Source organism: Cryptomeria japonica, chromosome 11, assembly GCF_030272615.1.
Source record: "Cryptomeria japonica chromosome 11, Sugi_1.0, whole genome shotgun sequence".
Taxonomy (NCBI): Eukaryota; Viridiplantae; Streptophyta; class Pinopsida; order Cupressales; family Cupressaceae; genus Cryptomeria; species Cryptomeria japonica.
This window is the reverse complement of record NC_081415.1, coordinates 722088694-722112933: the sequence shown is the minus strand read 5'-3', so window position 1 is coordinate 722112933 and position 24240 is coordinate 722088694. Positions and strand designations below refer to the sequence as shown.

Genomic DNA, 24240 nt, shown 5'->3' with positions numbered 1-24240 from the left:
ACCTTAAACAACCTTTCCATCCATGTGACAATTAATCCAATCCTTACCATCTATATCAATACCACAACCAACACTTTCCCAACCAACCACAATTCCATCTCACACTTCCCATCACTCATCCTTATATCAGCCACTTACGTCTTATCAACCTATAACATCCCATCTTCCACCACCAACATCTCAACCACTATCACAAAAAAAATATATCCCAACAATGAATGTGTTTCAATCTATAATATTTCCCTCTAAGGAGTAGTCTGGAGCAACTAATTAGCCTATTTAATGCTTGTAGGCTAAAGTCAAGAAAAAGGGAAAAATTTAAATTAATTATTTAATATTATCTAACAAAGTATATTTTAGGGGTAATATTATTTAATTAATTTAATAAAGTGTTATTCAGCAATTTAAGTGATATATTTAAAGGGAAATAATGGTCACTTTGTTTTCAAGATTTAAATGAATTATTAAAAGAGTGGAAAATTAGAAAGCTTTTTGAGAAGTTTCCTAGGGTTAAAATAAAAGTACATTTTGAGGCTCATTTTCATATACTTGGATTATTTTTCTTCCTTGTGGAATTTGGAGAGCTTCTTTGAAGCTAGAAACCCTAGGACAAAAAACCCTTAAGGGATTGCTAGTTTCACTAATGCAAGATTCTACCCTAGCTGGTTGTTGGATCACTCGGATTTCTCACAGGACATTAAGCAATTGGAGTTTTAAAAAATTTGTAAAGTCTTAAAATAAGACAAATTTCAGGTTTAATGGTTGTTTGAGATTGGCTTGAGCTGGATGCCATTAATGGAAGGATATCTAATTTGCAAAGGGGGTCGAACTGTTGTTTGCTTTGGTTGGGCGGCTTCGTTATAAGATGATATGATAAAATCTCCTACTTGGCACGAGAACAAGATGTGGCAAATTGGGTGCCAAGTGAAGAGCTTGCTGGATCATGGAACTCATTATAGCCTTGCCTAGGTATCTAATTTTTTGGTATTGGGCAAATATTGTATTAACAGGTTGGACATTCAAATGTTGGGGATTGATTGAATATACTGCTGGACATGGGCTTGTTCCTCTTTTGCTAAACATGGAAACTATTTATAGCTGCCAAAGATTACACGATTTAAAAGATGGAAAGTGTAGAGTGTGAAGTGGAGACATGAGGGAAGCTTATGGTGGACATAGCTTCCACCCAGCAGTTAGGAACAGATTTATAAGCACATTGATTGCCTTGTCTGAGTCGATTTGGAGCTGGACATTACATGTTCACGCCGATGCAAGGATTTCCAATAGCAACTTGTGCGACCAGCATTAAGTTTTGATTATTTACGTTTTTCTGTTACTCAGTACATTCCAGCATGGAAAAGGAGTTATCATTCGGACCTGTGCCTGTACTAAAATGGGTTTATTGTTGCAATGAGTATAGAAAATGGGCTGAAATTTAATTGCTGAAGCTTTATATCAGGTTAGAAATTAATGCAATATCCATGTATTCCTGGCACAGAAATTAAAAATAAATAAAATCTCTTTATAACAGTTCATTGTGTTATATATGCTTCCTTTGATTACTATTTTGCATACAAAGAATTATACTTCATAAGATTGCCAACAAAGAATTATAATTCATAAGATTACTATTTTGCACCAACCTCTTCTACAAAATTTCACCTTCTAGATGCTGCTGCTTCAACAGCCGATGAACAAATTTTTCTATACTTGATTTTTTAAAAAGGGAAAAAGGATAAGGGTTGGAGAGGAATCTAATTCTAACACCAAGAAAGTAGGAGCAATGGATGACCTCTGATGAAACTATAACTAAGTCTTGCTTTGACATGCTATAATCATCTCCACAAGGTTAGTGCGATCTTCTAAGGATAGCTTTATGATGTTCAGATCACCGCTACAAGCATAGACACCGCCAGGTTGATGCATATCAATGAAGAAGCGATAATTGAAGTTAAGCTTAATTTGAATGATTCCAGTTGACTACACAAGGCAAGTTTGCAATCAACAAACCACTAATAGTATGGATATACAAATTTCACCATTGATCATACAAATTTCTTCCATTCATCTAATAACATGAAATTAAATTTGAGAAGTATAGAGACCATGCAAATTGTAGAATCAACACATAGAATTCACCATTCCTTCAATGAAGTTTACATGTCTTTTGCAACGTCTTGACAACAATCTTTGCCTTCTCTTTCTACTCTACTCTAAAATGCTATCTACTATTGAGCTACTAATTATTGACTCTCTTTTGCTAACTCCTAACTATTAACCTTTACAAATGAAGAGCCAGGGCTTTATATAGAGAGCCCTTTACAAATTGACGGCTCTAATTGACTTAGAATCAATGGCTAGGATTACAAGATGAAAACCCTAATTAGGGTTTGTTATAACAAACACCTCAGCCAATGAAAAAATTACATTCAATGAGTGTGGACCAATAGGAAGCAGGGGTAGGTACACCAAAGTTTGTGCCATCCCCGATGAGTCAAGTACATTGAATCTGGACATGTTGAGGTGGACCAATCCGACTGGAGGAAAAGTGATTGGGATGCCACCTTGTCTGACGTTTGTATCTTGGTTGATCCTCCTTTGTCCTTGATGCAAAGAAAGATGCACTCCTTGATCTTCTATGTGCTTAATGAGGTTTCCTTACTGTCAAGTTTTTTTTCTCTGGTAGCATACCTCGCCTTGAAGTGTTAGTAAGGTCCTCCTTCTCTGTCATTAAGTGGTTCCTTTGTGTGGCGAAGTGAAGGTTTTGGAAATAGTTTGCAATTCTTCGAACACTTGTAGCCTTCCAACACTTCAAAACACCTCAAGTCCTCCTTTATGCATTTGAAACGTCCTTGTTGATGATGGACTAGAACAGGTCGTCCTTGACCTGGCCTGATTTTCTTCCACCTGCAAACCAAACCAAAAGGTGATTAAGTACACATAATAAATTCATTCTAACATAGCATTTCCTTTCATATCTTTGACAAGAAGGCATTAGAATGAAATTCGCTCAAGATCCTCTCCAGGGACAAGCCCTATAATAAAATTCACTCAGGACCCTTTGGAAAGGTCAGGAGCGAAATTTTGCATTTTAGGCTTAATTCACATTCCTTTAACCTTGAACTTCTCTTGACCTTTGAATCACTCTCCTGAAGACGTCATTGATTTGACCCCCAAAAAGACCAAAAAAGAGGATTTCGCTTTGGATCTAGGCCAAGGACAGGACCTATTTAGGATTTCACTTTGGACCCTTTGGAAGGGTTAGGAGCGAAATTCAAGATTTAGCTCAAAAACCTTCATTTTTGGTGGTCACAAGCCATTCAAAGGCATGCTTAAGGACAAAGGACGTCTTCAATCTTCATTTACACTTGGCTTGACACAAAATTGGGAGAAAAAGGAGATTTTGGGAATTTCGCTCTGGACCATTTGGAAGGGTCAGGAGCAAAATTCATGTCTTGAGCTCATTTCTTCATTTTTTCAACTCCAAATAACCTCAAAAGGCAAGGACATATCACTTCACTTCCATCCACGCCATAAAAACCAAGGATTTGACCTCCTCCAAGGGGAAAATAGGTGTTTTCAAGAATTTCACTTTGGACCCTTTGGAAGGGTCAGGAGCGAAATTCAAGTTTTAGGACAAAATCCTTCACTCCTTCACATCCCATCACTTCAAAAGGCAAAGACATGTTAATCCACTTCCAAATATGCCCAAGGAACTAAAATGTTGGTCTAAACAAGGAAGAAAATGAGGTTTATGGAGAATTTCGCTCTGGACCCTTTGGAAGGGTCAAGAGCGAAATTCCCAATCTTGGACAAAATCCTCACTTTTCAATGCTTTCATTCTCTTCCTAAGGCAAGAACATGTCCATTTACCCCTACTATGTCCAAGGAACAAGGCTTTTAGTCTAAACAAGGAAGAAAATGAGGTTTATAGAGAATTTCGCTCTAGACCCTTTGGAAGGGTCAGGAGCGAAATTCTTCCTTAGGCTCAAATTCTATCATTTCCTTGCTCCAAGTTGCTCCCAAGACAAGCACATGCTAGCCTTCTCTCCACCAAGGCGTAGGAATCCATATCTTAGTCTTCATCATGAACAAACTAGGTGATTTTGAGAATTTCACTCTGGACCCTTTGGAAGCGTCAAGAGCGAAATTCAAGATTTGCTTGTTTTCCTTCACCTAGATTCATTCTTCATACCTTGTTTTCCCTCAACTTTGGATCCCTCTCTCACGAAGACAACACTTGTTTGACCTCAAAATGGCTTGAAAGGAGAAATTCGCTCAAAACCATGTCCAGGGACAAGGAAGAAAATGAAGGTTATGTGAATTTCGCTCTGGACCCTTTGGAAGGGTCGGGAGCGAAATTTGCATTTTGGGTTGATTTCTGACTCCATTTCCCACATTTCTTCATTTAAACAAGTGAATTGCCTTCAATAATACCTGGGACATGGATTAGCTCATGGCTTTGGGCAATGTAGAGTGTCTAATAGAGGAATTCACGTTGGACCCTTTGGAAGGGTCAGAAGCGAAATTCCTATTCTAGGCTCAATTCACCTTGGATTTGACTTGACTTTGCCTTAGACTTGATCCTAGATCCATTTCCTTCCCTATCCTTGCAAATTTGCTCAACCATTCAATGACTTAGGTGAAATCTTAGGTCCTTTGTGAAATTTCGCTCTGGACCCTTTGGAAGGGTCAGGAGCGAAATTTGATATTTTAGCCTCTCCATCAGGATTCATATATGGAATATAACATTTAAGTATAAGTGAGTACTTTATATTCCATATATATTTTCAGGATGTTTGAGAGTGGTTCCGGACCTCCAGGAGTTATAATGCAAAATCTAGTTTTTGGAGGATTCTTCAATTTTCCAGACTTAGTCAAATTTCAGGATCAGGATGACATTCCAGACAACCAAATTTCAGGATCTTTGAGGATCAGGATGATATTATGTATTCAACCAAGGTTTGATTTAGCAACTTGAAGTGCGACCAGATAGTACACAAAAAACACCCTAGGAATGATCTAAATTACCCCTAATCACCCAATTGACCTGACCTCTTGAGTAGATCCACCTAACTCAAGCAGAGCCTGATATCCTAATAAGCCCCCTGGCGACCCTTCAATGCAAAAGGTCAATAGACATGAACCTAGAAGACCAAGAAAACTAACCCTAGAAAGCAAAAGGTAGGGGTTCCCATTTGCAATGGGGCGATGTGTGAAAACATCACAACACAAAGCCACTTGAAGATTGCACCCAACCAGTTGTTTAGGTCATCATCTTGACTACATGTGGTCTTTACCTAAGTCACAAGGTTCAAATTCGAATTCGAATTCAATAGCCATGAAATTCGGATGAAATTCGACAAGGGAAAAATTTGAAAAAAAATTCGGATAAAATTCACCTTCTATAATTTTGTTTATTTTTAAATATATGTATATTTCTAATAAATTATCAAAATAGCGACCCTTGTTGGAGAAAATCCGAGGGCGACCCAGCAGTTGCAGACACTCATGACCCAATAGATACAAAGCATGTACAAAGAATACCCACGACCAGCTGAGTTTTGTTTAGAGGCGGATAGCAGTGCTTTATAGAAGAAATTTGATTAAATTCGATTTTTTTTATAGAAGTTTGAAATTCAATTAAATTCGAACCTCATCCATGAAATCCGCCGTATCCTGTGACTTAGGTCTTTACCACCATTTGCACCTTTTTCTTGCAGCATTGCCAGTTAAATTGTGTACCAATCTCACTTAGACTTCGCTTTTTTACCATGGCGAGTTTTTCCTTAGCATTGCCACGTGAACAAATGTGCCTAGTAAAACTTAACTTTGATTTGCTTTATTCCAATGTCTCACTCGAATATAAGTTTCGTAAACCATTCACTAACTTTCTCTTCAGATTCAAACCTTTGACATCTTTTCTCTTCAGATTACACTTGAGCCTCCAATAGCCAGGAATTGCTTCGTTTTTCCTTGGCATGGTGAAACCTTCAGCAAATCTGCAGCTTAATGTGGGAGGAATTTAGCTAACATTGATAATATGAAAAACAAGACCTTGTATAGGGCTACAATCTGAATGTAAGCAAAGTTTTGTAAATGTACAAACAAGGTCATGCCCTACATTAGTGATTATGAGAGCAACAAACAAATTTTTTTGGACGAAACAACTATAGTATCAAGAGCATTTAGCAACCTACTGATTCAATATGAAATGCAGTGGCAAGAATGCACATGATTGAGGTTGAGTTTCCTTGTCTATCTACCACCATAGATCACTCAATACATACATAAAACTAAGAACCAATTCTGATCACGTTCCCATTTTTTTACAATTTCAAAAACATTTCTATAATGAATATAAATAGACATGCCACAACCAGTTACACTTTTCTTGTGTTGGAACAAACAAATGGAGGACCACTACTAGAATGGAATCATCCCTAATCTATAGAATTTTAAACAACCTCCGGGGCAGGTACACAAGTGGGTAATTTTGTAAATTATCTAGCACAAACTTATAATAATAATGGGGGAAGAAGGTGTTTTATTTTTAAAAATGCTAGGAACTGTGAATCCATATCACAATTTCAACAAATGACGTATGCTGCATTCAAGTTGTATTTTGTGAGGCATATGAAAACAATATGAGATCGATTAAATTAAAGACAATTGCAAGCATTAAAATAAGAATTGAAACTGCCAAAGGTAATCCTAAATTTTACCAAGCTTTTCCCATATAATTTCTGTAGTTTTTCTTCCTCTTCTGCCTGTTTCTTCTCCAAATCCACCTTTACTTTTTTATTCACTGCCAGAATTTGGTGTTGTATATCTGATGTTAAAACAACCTTATGGCTGACCCTCTCAAGATCAACCCGCTGCAAACACACAAACAAGATAAGGAAAAACTGTGGCTTTCTTACAGATCACTCAACTAAAATATATGTCATTGCCAAGGGAACCACCTGTTTAGACAATCTGATCAATTGGCCTATCACAGTTCGTAAATGTTCCTCAATGCACTGCAAAGCACATATAATATCAAATCTAGAGAACATGGAACGAAACCACAATAGAAGTCTATGAACATTTATTACCAGTGACAAGCAGCGCTCACTGTCAGTGCTAAGATATTTGATACCATACTTTGCCACTGCCAAAAAGAAAGAAACTTATTTAGAATATGCTAGTTCATCTTATTCTCAAGCATTAAACAGTTATGTTGAACAAGATGGAACTGAAAAAAATTGATCTAGCAACATTGTTTGGTAAAGAAAAATATTTTGTATTAGTATCACTTAAATAAATAAGTACAGCAATTCACCAACAAGCTTACAATGGAGAACTTGATTTGCCATAAACAGTTATGTGGAACAAGATGGAACTGAAAAACTTTGATCTAAAAACATCGTTTTGTAAATAAATGCATTTTACATCAGTATCACTTGAAACAAATAACTACATCAACATGAAGCTTACAAGGGAGAACAAGCTGACAAATATTTGATTTTACTTCTACAAAGACTCAAGCCACCTAAGCTGAAAGGTGACTGTTCCTCACAAAATAAAAAAGCCTTACAACTTGATTTCCCAGGATATCAAATAGAAGTCAACATAAATACAGCTATAAGAATTTGCAGATTTTCCTAACAACAATTTTCACAATGAACATCAATATTTCTGCTACCAAGGATATATCTATGCAATAACCATTACAATTTAACTTGTCAACATAAATATTACTGATTCCGGCTATTTTTGCACGCAGTGGTCCCTTTTGTAAAAATATTCTCTCCTCCTCTTCTTGCACAACTTTTCTTATTGCCTCTGCTACACAGCTTTCATCTTTAGGTCCAGCAAAAAGCTTTTCTTCCTCTTCCTGAACACACAGAATGCAGGTTATTATCAAGTTTAACACATTTTGTTATGTTCAACTCAATAACATTAGCCATCCAAGTTTTCCTTCTGTTACAAGAACTGAGCAGTAGTAACATTACCCTTAGGTTCACTCCACTGATAGTAGTAATATCATTAAGTGGGTCAACACGTTGATCTAAGTAATCTCCAGAAACCTTTTGTTTTTTCCTGCATTACAAAAGAACAGCAAATGATTACGTGTAAAAATTTCTGTAAAGCAAGAAATGGGAATTTCTCTCTTCCTGAAAATTGATTAAAAGAAATCAATAAATTATTAAACACACATTCAATTAATATTATAATCTAGAAACGAAATTAATGAATCTCAAAATGACTTTGATACAAAGTGGGCTAGTAAAAAAAAAGATGAATAAAATACTGACCTTGGTGGTTGATTTGAAGGACATGACTCGTAACAATTGTTTTGTCCAAACAATGGTACCTTTTCTGATGTACTGATCTCAGGACCAACTGCTGAGGAAGGTGGTGCTGAAGGCATCTGAATGCACATTTGCTCCTGCAACATATCCCCTGAGGAATGACCACCTGAAATAGGTCCACCAAATGCAGACAATGTGTGATGCAATGTTGCAGTTGAAGAAGTTGCTAACGTTGCCTTCCCAACATGCAAGAGCAATTTCAGCAAAATTGATGTAATCGATAGCATAAACAAACAATACATAAAACTGGCAAAGAAATACCAACTAAAACAAAATTATATAGCTTCCTTTGACTTTACACTCCTATAATTTCCTCACATGTCGCTTTGAACTTTATACTAGTACCGAACTTTATCCAATAATCCCAAACAACAAAACATATGTGAATTCTAAGGATGTTTTGTGTTAGCATTTAATTTATTCTTTTCAGGGCAACACGAAAATGGAATTACATTTATAGATGTACCTTTCTTCAAATTTGAAGGGGAAGCTCCTTTTTAAAGAGTGAATGAAATGTTAATATTCTCTTGCAATAAACCTAGAACTAATGAGGCTTCTTTGAGTATGAAATACAAACAAACTTAAAGTAAAATCTATCATTTTGTTCAGGGCACAAGCTATTCAGCATTAACGCACAAAACAAGGGGGTTCTATGACTTTTTGTCAAATATAGAAAACTTAAACAAGTAGCAGGCACTCACTCTTTTCAGTTTTCAGCTAAAAGCAGAGACTGAAAAAGATTGAATAGAACACAAAGATACAATTAGTTTAAACACACAAAAGATACTATGAATTCAATAAGGAAATTTGCATAAAGGCTACAAAATCAATAATACTGCATTATAGAACCTACAATAAATATTAATAAAATTCAACTCAAACTATAACAAAATCTCACAAGCAGGCTTTAAACAACAAGCATACCAATTACCATTACTAAATCTAAGAGCCAATATCATTCACTTGTAAGTTTTTTAAAAAATTTATGTGATCCATTGAAGATAAATAAAAAGCATACAGAAGTTTCTAGACTAAAAGTCTAAAACTAATTTCCTTGCAATCAATGCGAGCCCAAAATACCTAATCTGATAATATAACTATTGAAATATATTTTTGTCAAAAAATATTAAGTCTCTACATATAAACCTTCTATAAAGTCATCTAAAATTAGTTGATCCACACAGTTATGATAAAAAAATAGGAGCATCAAAAACTCGCTACTCTGGAACCCCAATTGACAAGCCTGGCATAGTAGCAGAATCTGGAACTCTCTGACCCAAGTGTGTTAGCAATTTTCAACTTTTCTATGAAACATTCATAAGTATAGACTCTGCCCATCATACCATGCTCGAACTCTAAAATCTTTTGTTTCTATGTCTTTTTCCCTTGTTGACAAATAATCTTAATTCATTTACTTTTGTGCTCTTTCCATGTGCAACTAGGTGATATAACCACCTCTGGTAATCTTGGGATTGCAAAACTTGTGGTACAAAATTTGCAGGGTTCAAAATGAGCTGAAGAAGGCGAGCAATATTTTCGTGAAGTTATCTGTTTTCTGCCTTAAAGGCTCCCTTGTCTTCACCATCTTTGTGAACACGTGTTTAGGTTTTCCGAGACAATATCAAAGAAATTAACATCTCCTTTGGGTGTTCTTAATCCAAATCTATATCTATCATCTGAAAATTTGTCAGCTCCAAATCAAGCATTGGCTTTCCCTTGAGAGGAATGGCCACCCCCACTACCAAATGATCATCAAATACTTTCTTCAGCCAAGATTGCCTCTCCAGCTTCTTGGGCTAGACTCATAAACAATAGCCCATGACTGATGCAAAATTGAGATAATAAGAGGATACAACCATCCTCTTTCTAGACATGACTCAGTCTGATGCATATCTTTCTACAAGGGCTCCTTATTGGAGAAGAGCTTGTGATGACAAGAGGTGGTTCAAGAAGTTGGTTAATAGGAATAACTAGAAGAAAAAGATTTTGAGGATGAGGTTGGGAAGGAACAAGAAGTGGAACAAGAGGAGTTTTGCATATAGATGGAAGATGAAAAACATCAAGTAGATGACAAGGACAAGCACTTAGAAGTAGAAGCTAGTGGAGAAGTAGGAGAGGGAAAAGCAAGAATAGGTGAAATGATTTGAAATCTTGAATTACATCAAAATCAAGAAGATGACCTCACAATCTTTTTGGCAATCAAATTTAACTTTTTGATCTTTAGAGTTGCATTTATAACATGAAAATTTGGGTCTTTCCTGTTGTGACCATATCACACATCGCCCCATCAAAATGGGGACCCCCTTCTTTTTTGGGTCTTGCTTTCTCTTTGTCCTGCTTCTCTCTGCTTGTCGGGTGATTTGAGTGAGTCCGTGATGGCCTAGGTTAGGGAATTAGGGTTTCCTTTGAGGAGCCTGTCGCATAGCTGTCCTTTGGGTTTGTCTTTTAGGTTCAATATTTGATTTGAGTTTGAGAGTGTGGAGTCATCTCGCCATGCGAGGAGTGTAGATGTAAGTCCTAGGGTAGCGTTGCCTTTGGGACATGTGAGATTGAATCAAAGTAAGTCAGGAATGGGTATCTAGGAATGAATTGTTAGAACAAGTATCGTCAAAGACTCCCATTTTAGAGTCTAAGTTGGTCGTGTTGATGGATGATGGAGCAAAGATCAAGTGCGACCGTGAAGAATGAAGATTCAATGAGGGCAATTTGATCAAATTCGCTCCTGACCCTTCCAAAGGTACAGGAACGAATCCTTTGGAGCCCTCTCTATTGTCTTCAAATCAAGCCAAAATCTTGCTTCAAGCCCTTGACTAAGGTAAAATTGATTTAAACATGCATGTGGAGATGAACTTAAATGAACGTTGACCATTAGCAATGAGGAATTTGGGAGCAAGCATAAAATTCGTTCATGACCCTTCCAAAGGTACAGGAGCGAATTCCTTGAAGAAGAAGAATTATTGCCTTGACTTGTATAGGGGACTTCACCTTAGAGCCTAGTTTGATGCAAATTCCATTCATTTCCCTTTGAGGAGCAAGGCACATGAGACTTGAGCGTGTAAAATTGGAGAAAATTGGAGACCCTGAGCTACATTCTAAAGGTATAGGAGCAAAATTCTCTTTAGGCTCCCTTTACCCCCCTATTTGGGTTGAAGACTTCACTTTAAGGCTTTGTTTGATACGAATTTCACTCATTTTCCCTTTGAGGAGCAAGGTCATGAGGTTTAGACATGAAGATTTGAAGAAAGAGATGAGAATTTGAGCTAGAGCATCAAATTCGCTCCTAACCCTTCCAAAGGTACAGGAGCGAATTCTTCTTAGGCTCTCTTTGTGCTTCTGATTTGGATGGAAATCTCACTTTAGAGTGTTGATTGGAGAGGAATCAAATTGAACTTACCTTTGGGGACGAATTTAAGCAAGCTTGAATTTAGAAATTTGGAGAAGAAGTTAAGAATTTGAGCACAAGCATAAAATTCACTCATGACCCTTCCAAGGGTACAAGAGCGAATTTTCTTAAAAAAAGACATTCTTGCTCCTTACTTGGATCCAAACTCACACCTTCACAGCTTGATTGAAAGAAAGTTGAGTTATTTGTGCTTTTAAAAGAGAATTCAAACCAAGTTGAACGATGAAGTATGGAGAATTTGAGCAACATTTTCAATTTCGCTCCTGACCCTTCCAAAGGTACAGGAGCGAATTTTACTAGACCTCCTCTCTTCCTTCTCATTTGGATCAAATTCATGCTTTTAGGCCTTGAGTGAAGGGGAGATAATTCTTTTATGTCTTTGAAGTACATCGAAATGAAGTTGAATGGCAAAAGGTTAAGGATTTGAGCTATCAAGCAAATTTCGCTCCTGACCCTTCCAAAGGTACAAGAGCAAATTTTCCTAAGGGTCCCGTACCTCTCTAAGGTACACAAGCGAAATTCTTGAAAGGGCTTCATTTTTCACCTAAGGCATTGAATGGATCTCATCCTAAGCAAAATTGAAGACAAATCGACTTGATCATGATGGAAGAAGGATTCAAAAGTTAAGTTCAAGGTAAAGTATTGAGGAATGGTGAAAGAATTGAATCAAAAGAGAATTTCACTCCTAACACTTCCAAAGGTAAAGGAACGAGCCTCTTGGAAGGACCCCCTATCTCACTGTTGACGTGTCTGAAATCGCATTGCTACGACTCCATCCGGCCAACGCAGAATAGAATGTACTCGATGAGTATCCTATCCTCTCTTGAGATAAGGAAATCCCTAATGCTGGTTTTGTTGCTCAAAGGGGACGACCTCAAGGTTTTGATTGTCAGATCTTGACTGCGGGATTGCTCAGTGGTTTGATGTGTTTTGCTGGGAACACAAAGGGGACTTACGGTGATATAGATAATTGTTGGATGAGTTCCCTAAAACTTTAACAGTCTCGTTATTGATTGGTTCCAGTTAGATGATACTATTTCAGCAGGACTGTGGATTTTCTTCTTAGTTAAAAAAAGGGAAAAAAGGAGGGATAAGTAAAAGGGATACAGGAAATCTAATTATTTAGCTAAGATAGCTTAATAAGAAAAACAGACAGACACCTCCAAATAACTAGATTAAACACTATCAGTCATTTAAGCACAATACTTGTATGAATCTAGTGCGATCTTCAAGGAAAATAGAGTTTTCATGCTATTAAACACAACTTCAGAACTTTAACATTCATTCAATGAGTATTCACTAACCGAACTAAGCATGTGAAAGGGTTCAGATTAACCATGCAGAAGGAATGACAATCAGTCAGTCCCTAATGGTATGAAGTTTGAACAGCGAGGATTCTATCAGATGTTTATCTAGAAAATGCTATAGAAATGAAAGAAGCATAACAGAATAATTCAAATTGGTGAAGAAGGAGACCATGCACTCACAATGAAATTGGAACAGTCATAATTTTGCATTAAATCCTGTAAATTTTGCCAGAGCTTCAACAACAATCCATGAACTTCTTACAAAAGAGGGAAAACGAGTCCCCTTTAAATAGGCTTCAAAAATAGATGAATGGCCAAGATCTAATCTAAACAAGTGGCCCAGATTCATCCTTACAAAAGGTACCCATACCCATAAATGGAGGATAAATATCAGCAACTACCCCAAAGGAAGCAATAACTACCTAAAAAGGTAATTAAAACTTTATCCAAAATAATTCAAAAAGTGCACATACACAAAGTTTTAAGTTTATAGTTGACTTGGATGTCAAATATGACCCTTTGGCCAAAAAGTGCACTTTTCAAAATTTAAAAGGAAAAAGCACTTTTTCTTTTCCAGTTTCATATCCTTTTACCAAGAATTCATCTTCTCCATGCAAATATTCTTTCCAAAGGTCCCGACCTGTTGCACATTCTTCGCGAACATACTCCTGGAACCTAATGCACAATTGGAACAACAAACTGAATGGAGGCATAGGGGGGAGACGAATTTTATATTGCATGCCCTCGAGGAGCACCAATCTGGAGCTTGGTTGGTAGTGTCGGGCAGCCTCTACTACTAGCTCATAGTTTTGCACTGTCGGGGGAAATCCTGCTACCTGGGCAATGCCACTTTCCATCATCCGCCTAGGCCTGCCATAGGCATTAGGGAAGAAAACTCAGTTTCTGAAATCTTGAATATCAATATGGCCCAAGTCAATATCACCGACATTCTCCCAAACATTCTGAACTTTTGATTCCCTCAGTCCCCCTCTCTGATACTGATACTTCATCTTTTCGACTCTACGAGGGATATCTGATTTGGACGCTCGTGATGTCTCGACTGCAACAGGTGTCTTTGATGATTCTACCGCCAATTTAGGCATTTATCCTGCACAGTCAGACACGGATTACGAGGCGATATAAAGGAAGTGAAGCAAGTTAGATAAAGGATATGACAGCATACAAGGATCAATTTGAAAACCGAACTTAATGAACAGCATGACAGTTTAGCTAAAAGCTTAATTGATTTAAACATGGGTATTTATGAAGCTTTTTGATTGCGAATTTATACTTGGGCATTTTAGGATCAACTTTCAAAATGGACGATGCTTTAAAATTTTCCTAAGTCTGAAAATGCGTTTTCTAGCTGATTCCTAGGAATCAGACTCTGATTTCAATTGCACTGCCTGACGTCTTATACACGAGGAAAAAATGCATTTTAATTGATTTTGCACATACACCTATCCGATTTTGCAAATATTTCAAACGATTTAGAGAGAGAGGCGAAGCACGCTTACCTGGCGATAATGAATGGCGTGAATTCACACAACTTGCCTTGCAAGAATGAGTTCCTTTGGATTCTAGAAAAAGTCTCTCTTATGCCCTATGTTTTGAAAATAAATTCACAACCTACAAATTTGAAATGGGAGGGTTCGGCAATTTCAAACTCCAACAGTTAACTCCGTATTTCAAATTTGCGCGCCTATGGTTTGGAAAGAGAATGCAGATTAGAAACACTTAAATTTAGCAATTTGTTACCTTGGTCGGAATGGCGATTTTACCTCTTGTGATTTCCCTTGAGCAATTTTTCGGAAAAAAGGGGGGGGAAGATGGCATTTTCTTCTCCACAAGGTTCGTAAACTTCGCGATTTTACCCTATGCGATCTTCAGCAAAATGGAGAGGGTTTTCAAACTTAACTTTTCGCACTATCCCCTAAATCGCGATTTTGGGTGCCTTAGCGTTTTTTGTGAACCTTAAAAAAAATCGTGCCTTCCTTTGAATGCGATTTCCGGGGTTATTGTGCACTTTGCAAGCTTTGATTTATTTCGCACTTCACCTTCAAATCGCGAACTTCGGCGATTATCAGTGTTTTGAAAACTCGCATTCAACCTTTTCGCATTTTCACCTCCTAAATGCGAACTTCGGCATTTCGAGGGGGATTTTAAGTTTTACTTTTCGCAAAATTGGCTCCCTACGCGATTTTCGACATTTTATGCACTTTTCAAACTTTTTTTAAAAAAATGTGCTTTCCTCTAATATTGCGATTTTCAGGATTTTTGCGGGCTTTGCAAGCTTTTAACTTTTATCATTTCACCTAAAAGTGCAAATTTTGGGGTTTTGGGGCATTTTGCCAACTTTAACTTTTTACATTTGCCCTCAAAAATGCAAACTTCGGTGATTTGGAATGTGTTTTCAAACTTCGCACTTTGAAGGCCTTTTGCGAATTTTCACTTCTTGATAGATCATCCAATGCTAGCGAACTTCGGCATTTTGGCCGATTCTGCAAACTCTTAGAAACTCACTTAATGTCTCCCCCCTTGGTGCGGATTTCAGGATCTCGAGAGGTTTTGAAACTTCGACATTTGCATCCTTTTATCTCTCCTATATCCTCTAACGAAAATCGGCACTTGAGGTCTTCATGTGACCTTCAAACGCTTTATCCCTTTACTTGGCAGATTTCACCAGTTTCTATCATCCTACGCCTATCTCAGGCGATTTTCAGGTTTAAACTGTCTCTTGGAATTTTCATGCCCGAAGGCTCAATTGATCTTACGGATTCGCCGGCTCCTTCGTTCATAACATCATCACCTCATGGACTGATTACGGGCTCGCTCAAAAGAACGCGAGACACTCTGCGCGGATGTCAATTGGGCTAAGGCCAAAAGGCCAAAAAGAGGAAAGGGGACCTTGTCCGCGACAAGGAGCGTGTGCAACGCACAACACTCACCTAATGCACTAAGGAGATCTTGTTTTAAGCTAGGATGAAGGCAAATTGACTTGAACAAGATGAGAGGAGAATTAAGAAATAAAGTCTAAGAAGGGGAATTGAGTGTGAATTGAGCAAAGAGGAGAAGATTCGCTCCTGACCCTTCCAAAGGTATAGGAGCGACCTTGTGTTAGAGGTGTGTACCTCTTGAAGGTACAAGAGCGAAATCATGTGAAGAGCAAAGTGCTTTGCATTAGAAATGGAATTGGAGAGAAGGCTAAATGCAAGTCAGCCTAGAAGCATTGATACACGACTAATTACACCTTTGGCGCCTGTTGACGTGTATTTCGTACACTATCAAACACAGAATAAAATACCTAAAGGTACCTTATCCTCTCTTGAGTAAAGCCTCTGATTGCTGAAGATATCGCGAAAAAGGATCAATCAGGATGACTTCAAGGTTCTTGTATGTAGGGTCTCTACGTGTGGATAAGCTCTTTGTGGTATGATGTGATTTGCTGGAATCACAAGGGGACTTACATTTGATGATTGAACTTCTGATCTGCTTTGCTGGAACACAGGCTCTTACTAGCTTAGATTTGAAAAAAGGAAAAAAGACGAGGGCGAGGAAAGGATCTAATCCTAACACTAAGAATGTAGGAGCAATGATTGATCTTTGATGGAATTCTAACTAGGTCTTGTTTTGACATCGCAGGACCATCTCCACAAGGCTAGTGCGATCTTCGAAGGGAAGCTTTATGATGTTCAAATCATCACTGCAGGCATAGACACCATCAGGTTGATGCATATCAATGAAGAAGCGACAATTGAAGTTAAGCTTAAGCTGAATGATTCCAGTTGACCACACAAGGCAAGTCTGCAATCAACAAACTGCTAGTAGTATGGATATGCGAATTTCACCATCAATCAAGCATATTTCTTCCACTCATCTAATAACATGAAATCAAATATGAGAAGTATAAAGACCATGCAAATTGTCGAATCGACCCATAAATTTCACCATTTCTTCAATGAAGTTACAAGTCTTTTACAACAACATCTTGGCAACAATCTTTGCCTTCTCTCTCTACTCTACTCTAATTGCTATTCTATCAACTATATTCTAACTCTTCCAACTAACCTATTCTCTCTAATTCCTAATGCTTTTACAAAATGAAATGCCAGGGCTTATATAGTGCCCTCAATACAATTCGATGGCTTAGATCAATTCGAGATCAATGGCCAAAATTCAACAATGAAAACCCTAATTAGGGTTTGTTACAACCATTACATAACATTTAATGCTTGACCAATGATAAAATTGTATTGCTTGGACACATGTCCTCTCTAGAAAATTCGACCAATGGATAGCCGAGGTAGGTACATCGAAGTTTGTGCCACCTTCCATGAGTTAGGTACATTGAATCTGGACATGCTGAGGTGGACCACACTGACTGGAGAAGTGATGACAACCCTTGTTCTGACTTCTTGCGTCCTTGATTTGCAGGATGATGATGTACCTCGCCTTGAAACGCTGGATTGGAGGAGGCCGCCCTTGTCCTTGCTTGATCGTCCTTGAGGAGACCGTCCTTGATCTGGCTTGATTTTCCTTGAGGAGAACCTTCCGACTTGCAGATCCTTCGAGCTTGGAGTCGCCATCTTGATACCTACACAACATTTCAAAATTAGTAATATATTTTGCAACGTGGAAATATAGACTAGAAAGAGGATTTAAGTTTTAAATTAGGCAACCTCATGATAAATCTTTGAATTATCATTTCCTAAATTTACTAAGCCACTTGAGATTGAAAATTCAAAATTCAAAATTGAGACTAGGAGAATCTCGCCATACCTCCACTTGGGAATTAACTCTAAGAAAAGATGCAAAATTAAGCAAGTTTGCTAGGCAAAATGTGGATCAAAGTCTTCAAAATGTGCTTCTTCTATCAACTTCACCACCTCTAGCCTTCAACGCCTTGAGGAAAATTCGCTCCACCTCTAGCCTTCAACTCGCACTCCTTTATTGCTCCTTCAAAATCGCACTTGGACAAATGATTGAAAGATGGATTAACATGCTCAACACACCCCTCTTATATAGGCGCTCATCTTGATAATTGCCCCTAGGCCGACTTGGAAAATAGGCCCAAAAAACAAATAAAATTTAATAAAAGAGGGGGCCGACCTTGCAAAATAATACCCCAAGCGCTCCCTTTTTTTAAAATTTAATTTAATAATAATTAATTAAATGTCTTTGTAATTAAAAACCTCGAATTTTTAAAGGCTTTAAATTAATTATTGAATGTCCATGCGCTATTTTTAAATACCAATTTAATTAAATCTTTCACATTTTTATCGAATTTGGCATTTTAATGTAATTCGAAAATATTGGCGCCTAAGGATGGGAGGACTAAGGGACACTAACCATATCGCTCTGGTCCCTAGGAGAGGGACAGGAGCGAACTTTCACTTGTAGGCTCAATCATGCTTTGCTAACTTTTAAAACCATCTTCAATGGATCCGCTATGCTTCCCTTCACTCATCCTTGACATGTAATTTGCTTCATCTTGGCGAGAGATTTGTCTAAGGAAGAAATCGCTCTGGTCCCTGGGAGAGGGACAGGAGCGCCTAGGACAATATGGGCTTCACTTGGCGTTTTTGCAATCTTCAAATTATCTTCAACGGACTCGTTACGCCTCCTTTGCTTGATCTTCGCCCAAAACCTTTCTTATAGGGAAAATCGCTCTGGTCCCTGAGAGAGAGACGGGAGCTATCACTTAAATTCGCCCTGGTCCCTGGCAGAGGGACAGGAGCGATTTTGCTTCTAGGGTCAATTTTCCTCATGATTGCGCTTTCAAGTTATATTCAACTGATAAAATGTATCTCCTTTGATCTTCTCAATTCGCGAAATCATTCAAATCTTTCAAGGACAAGGGAATTTTGGATTTCAAGCTCCGGTCCTTCAGTGAGGGACAGGAGCGATTTTTGTCCTCCAGGCCCAAATGCTTCACTTTTCACCATGAAATGTCTTTGCTAGGGAAGATATCATCCTGCTTCATGCTATGAATAAAATTTAATGTCTAAAATTGTGCATATAAAGAAAATCGCTCTGGTCCTTCAGTGAGGGACAGGAGCGAATTTGACCTTCTAGGCCAAAACTTCATCATTTCATTGCTTTTGATCAAGTCTGGATGCTCCATCATGCTCATTTTGCCCTTCACCATGCCTTTGATGTCTCAATTCGTCCAAACAAGGTCAGGAATGGCTCAAATAAGTATTATCGCCCTGGTCCCTTGGTGAGGGATAGGAGCGCTTCGCCTTGGTCCTCCTGGGAGGGACAGGAGCGAAATTCGCTCTGGATCCTCAGTGAAGGACAGGAGTGAAATTTGACTTTTCGAACTCTCTATCAGGATAACTTTTATGGAATATAACATTTAAGTATAAGATAGAAGTTATACTTTAAGTTATATTCCATATATACTTTCAGGATGTTTGAGAGTGGTTTCAGACCTCCAGGAGTTATATTCCAAAATCTAGCTTTTTGAGGTTTTCAGTTTCCAGACTTAGTCAAATTTCAGGATCAGGACATTCCAGACTTAGCCAAATTTCAGGACTAGGGCATCACTTAAGTAGGACTTGCTACCCTATTGATCTCCCCGACAGCACTCAAAATGCAAAGGCTAACTAACAAAACCCTAAAAAACCTAAAGAACAAACCCTAAAAAGCAAAAAAGCAAGGGTCCCCATTGGCAATGGGGCGATGTGTGAAAACGTCACAACAGCGCCAAGAACAAATTTCGAATTTCAATGACCAAGTCGGCTAACCTAAAGGGAAATACAATTAATTTTATTCATTAGAACAAGTCGGCTTTGCAATCAAAAGGTGCAAACCCCTATGGAGGCGCCTATATAAGAAAGGTTGATCCTTAAAGCATTCATCATTCATTCAAAGAAATCCTTCTCCAAAGCGAAGTTAAGAGCAGATTTGAGGAGCGAATTCCAGCAGTTAGAAGGCGAATTTCAGGTTTGACAAGTGCAAAATCACAATCTCCAGAAGCAGAAATCAAAAGTAGAGCGAACTACAGTAGCTGAACTCATTAAGACGAATTTCAAAGGCAGATTTCATTGGACGGATTGGTGATTGAGGAGGCGAAAGTCAGATCATATATAGAGGCAGGTCAAGACAGATTCAACACTTTTAATTTCAGGCCTGATTCTCTAAAGGGCGAACTTAAAGATCAGTGATCCTCCAGAGGTGAATTTTATTCACTTAAGGTGCAGACCTGAATCTTTTAGAGGAGCGAACTTCTTAGAGCATCACTTAGGAAGGAGGTGAATTCAATAGCAAGACATTATTTACCCCTCTTTTCAAGTTCATTTCTTTCAAAGTTCAAGATCAAGTTTGAGGTATGTGCAATGTCAAAATTTTGATGAAGATCTGATTTAGTTCAATAAGGATTATTTTTTTTGTAAACTTAGGTCTTCATTGTTTAGCTTGATTCATTTGTAATTTCAATTTCAAAATTTTTAATTTCATAGCATAATTGTCATTTTAAGGTCTTGAATCGCCCATCTTTGTGACTCCCTTTTAAGGCCCTAATTTAAGCTAACTAATATAGGTGACAAATGGCAGCCCTAAAGACGAGTGGATCCACTACTCGACAAGCCCTAATCAAAGAAGATCAAAGGAGTGAAGACTTGGAGACAAAGATCACGTCCAAGTGGAGCAACGTCGGAGACACCAACCTAGGAAACTTCAATGTGAAGAAGTTTCGTGAAGCACCCTACATCGGCAAGCCATCACCCATAGCCAAGAAATAATTGAGAGTGGAATCATCAAAGCAGCAGGTTTCCCTCCCGCAGTCAGGTGTCATGAGCTAACGATCGAATGTGCCAAGCACTATGATTCGCATTCAAGGACAATTGTGGCCAAGGATGGTACTGTCCTCACTTACCTCTCGGAGGGAGCTATAAGTGAAGCTTTTCATCTCCCAGAGCAAAGGGATATGATCTACAAGAGCCTAGAAGGAGCCAAGTCTATCTACGAGGATGATCCTGATACTTGTCTGAATTTCATCAATAAGAATTGGTTGCTCAAGAGTAGGCCTCGCTTGAATAAGGTGCCCAATGTACCTCACAGAATTGATTTCCAAGAAGAATTCAGAGACTTGATAACCATGCTTAATCCAGTTGTAGGTGCCTCTCAAGCCTTCTTTTTCGACAAGTGGATGTTTTTCTTTATACAAGTGATCATACAAGGGAAAGGGATGATCAACTAGGCCATAATTATCAGTAGCAACCTAGATGTGCAGTTGAGGAGTTTAGTCCCTACTAAATCATTCCACATGATCTCATATGTTATATATTCTTTAGCCAGATGCTATGAGTATGCGGGACTAGCTCATAGAGGCATAGTTGGGAGAGGGCCCAGAGAGATAAGAGTATGTGATTCCTATGCCCAATTACACCATCCACCCAAGAAGTACTACAAGATAGTCAACGATACTTTCACAATGCATATCACCAGGACATTACAAGGGGAGATTCACCAAAGGTTGTCTCTAGAAGCACAAGAGCTTGTGAAGAAACACAGTGCGTGGTTCATTCAATTTCCTAAATTCACCTACATCAGAATTCACGAATGTCCTTCACCTCCCTATATGTTGCCAAGGTATCCTACGGACAGGATAGTACTACTTGAGGTGACTAGACAGTTGGCAGCATGTGCTAAGGTATCAAGGCACAAGCATGAAAATGGTATCCCTGTACCTATTGCACTTGGAAATTCAATTGAAGTTTGTCCTAAGTATCAAGCAGCTGAAGCTGCAGATAAGGAGCTTTCTCTCTACTCATTCACATCTTTTGCTTCAAGAGATAATTTTGATCCTTATGGTTATGTGGAAGAAACAATCAAAAAGAAATACAAGCATGTATTTCAAGTAGAAGACTTTTGGATGAATGTTCAGGATGATGTAGAGGTAAAAAAAAATGCACTCTCGATTATCCCTCGATCTCATCAGGAAATGTAAGATCTATAGAGTGGCAGATCAGGCACAAGACAGTGGCAGATATCTTCAATCTTCCTATGAAAAAGAAGACAAAGAGGTGAAGATCGATTGCGATGAACAAGAGGTCGCGCACTTGAGAGCATTGATGGATCCAGTTTTGAGTTGCACTCGCAGATGGGTGGATGTCTAGCATCAAAAGTTGAAAGAACAAAACATAACTATGACATTCAGCCTAGAAACAAGAACGGAAGAAGGAGAGGCGAGTGCAAGTGAGAACACTTCTGATTCCAAGGGATCGAAGAGAAAGGAGGGACCTGAAAAGAGAGAGTCATCCAAGAAGAAGCAAAAAGTAAATCCTAATCATCCTCCTAGTGCTTCTTCCAGACATGAAAAAGAGATAGGTCAAGGTGAGGATCAAAGGGGGAAGGTACATGAGATAGATAAGTCCATGGAGTCCACAATGCAGAATGATAGACAGGACAAAGGAAAGACACCTCAATAATCATCAAGTCAGTCTTTTGCTCTCCAAGTTTGTGATAATGAGCAGCAAGAAGAAAGAAATGATGATGAAGCAACATCTCCTTTTAGAGGCGAGCAGCCATTGCCCGAGGAAATGCAAGTAAAAGAAGGTAAATCTTCCATTCCAGATTGGCTCAGAGAGAGACTTACAAGAGAAGTTGTAGTTGAAGAAGAGAAGGTATTTGATTTGGAAAGTCTTCTAAGCAAGTCTCAAGAAGGGATTGAAAAGAGGAAAGCTACAAAGATATCCAAGGTGATAAGAGATGATACAGGCTCCAGGAAGATACAGATAGCTACACCGGCAGTGGACAAGTATGATGATGAGATCATGGCAGAAGAATATGATTTGGAGACTTTTGATCTTGGTCCACTTACCTCTGAGCAAGCCATGGAAGATGCGATTGATTTAGTGAGGGCAGTCAATGATAAGCTAAAGGAAGAAATAGAAAAGAATAAAAGGTTGGAAAAAGAGATTAACGCTTGGAGAAATTATTTTAGCCAGCTTAATGAGCCATTGAGGCGACAAGATCCAGTAGTCTCACCTCTGCAGGCACTCACTCTTGAGTCAATAAATCAAGTGGAAAAGATGAACTCAGCCAAACTCATGCATACATGGATTGATAGATCCTACACGATAGCCAAGGAATTTGTAGGAGATATGATGAAGATACTACACAAAGCCATCCGAGTTCTTGAGATAGTTCATGGTCTTGGTGTAACAGTCGATGCATTCACTCATACTAGGGACATCACTATCCCAGTACTACAAGTAGTAAGAAGGACATCAAGACAAGTTTTGGCTCGAGAAAGAATAGTTGATGGTGGAACTCATAATTTCCTACAATGGTCAACTTTGCTCCAAATGAAAGAGGTTCTATTCAAGGACATCAATAGTAGGTGCAGCCAAGTCGAGGACACTATCCATCCCATTCAGGACAAGGTGTTTGATGTACTATGTGTGATCCTTGATAGGAGGATAGAGATTGAGACGGATGTGGATATCCAAGAGTTGGAGAACAGAATCAAGTTCATCTTTTGTAGAGAAGACAGCATGATCACAGAAGAGCAGCGAGATCAAATGTATGCTACTATGTTCCTGATTGATAGAACAAAAGAGTTGGAGCACGGATGGGAGATGACTCTTCTTGCGGCCTTTGAAAGGTCCTTCACTTGGAGGAATGATTGAAGAACCTGCCTGAGATTCCTATTACAGAGATTGAAGGGATTACGTCCAGATTCATTGAATATGCCAGAAAGGAACAAGGAAAAGGGAACAAAATTCTAGATGAAAAGTTGTTATGAAATGATGTGGCAATTTGATCCCTATTGCAAAATGTTTTCTCGTTATTCGTGCCAATTTCTATTGGCTATGTTATGATAATGCTTATCTAAATAGGGTAATTTTTGTATCAAACCCTAATTAGGGTTTAGGTGTCAAAATCCCAGCCCTTGATCTTCTTTAAATCTAGGCCATTCATTGTATTTTAGAGTGCTATATAAGCTCCACTCATTTCATTTGTAAAGGTTAATAAGGAGAATAGAGAGCAGTTAATAGTTAACAATTGATAGTGAATAGTGAGAGAGCAATAATAGCAAAAGTTAGACTTGAAGAATTGTTGTTATTTGGTCATTGGATTAATGAAACATAGAAGTTATGGTGTTTTACTCAATCCTTGAAGCTCATTACATGGTTCTTCTATCTTCTTAAGCTAATCTTTTGAT

The 24240-nt window shown here is 38.2% G+C and overlaps 1 protein-coding gene across 3 annotated transcripts in view; it reads right to left on the bottom strand.

Moving 5' to 3' along the window:
* LOC131061265 (transcription initiation factor TFIID subunit 4b) overlaps positions 1 to 24240 on the bottom strand; it is an 88606-nt gene that overhangs the window by 12455 nt on the left and 51911 nt on the right. For 2 of the 3 annotated variants that reach the window (XM_057994840.2, XM_057994841.2), the window contains 6 exons: positions 8301 to 8533; positions 7998 to 8085; positions 7744 to 7879; positions 7098 to 7153; positions 6966 to 7022; positions 6726 to 6878 (listed from right to left, as the gene is read on the bottom strand). In XM_057994840.2, coding sequence (XP_057850823.2) covers positions 6726 to 6878; positions 6966 to 7022; positions 7098 to 7153; positions 7744 to 7879; positions 7998 to 8085; positions 8301 to 8533 — 723 coding nt within the window. The remainder of the gene's footprint in view (positions 1 to 6725; positions 6879 to 6965; positions 7023 to 7097; positions 7154 to 7743; positions 7880 to 7997; positions 8086 to 8300; positions 8534 to 24240) is intronic. The other variant, XM_057994842.2, reaches the window with a different exon arrangement.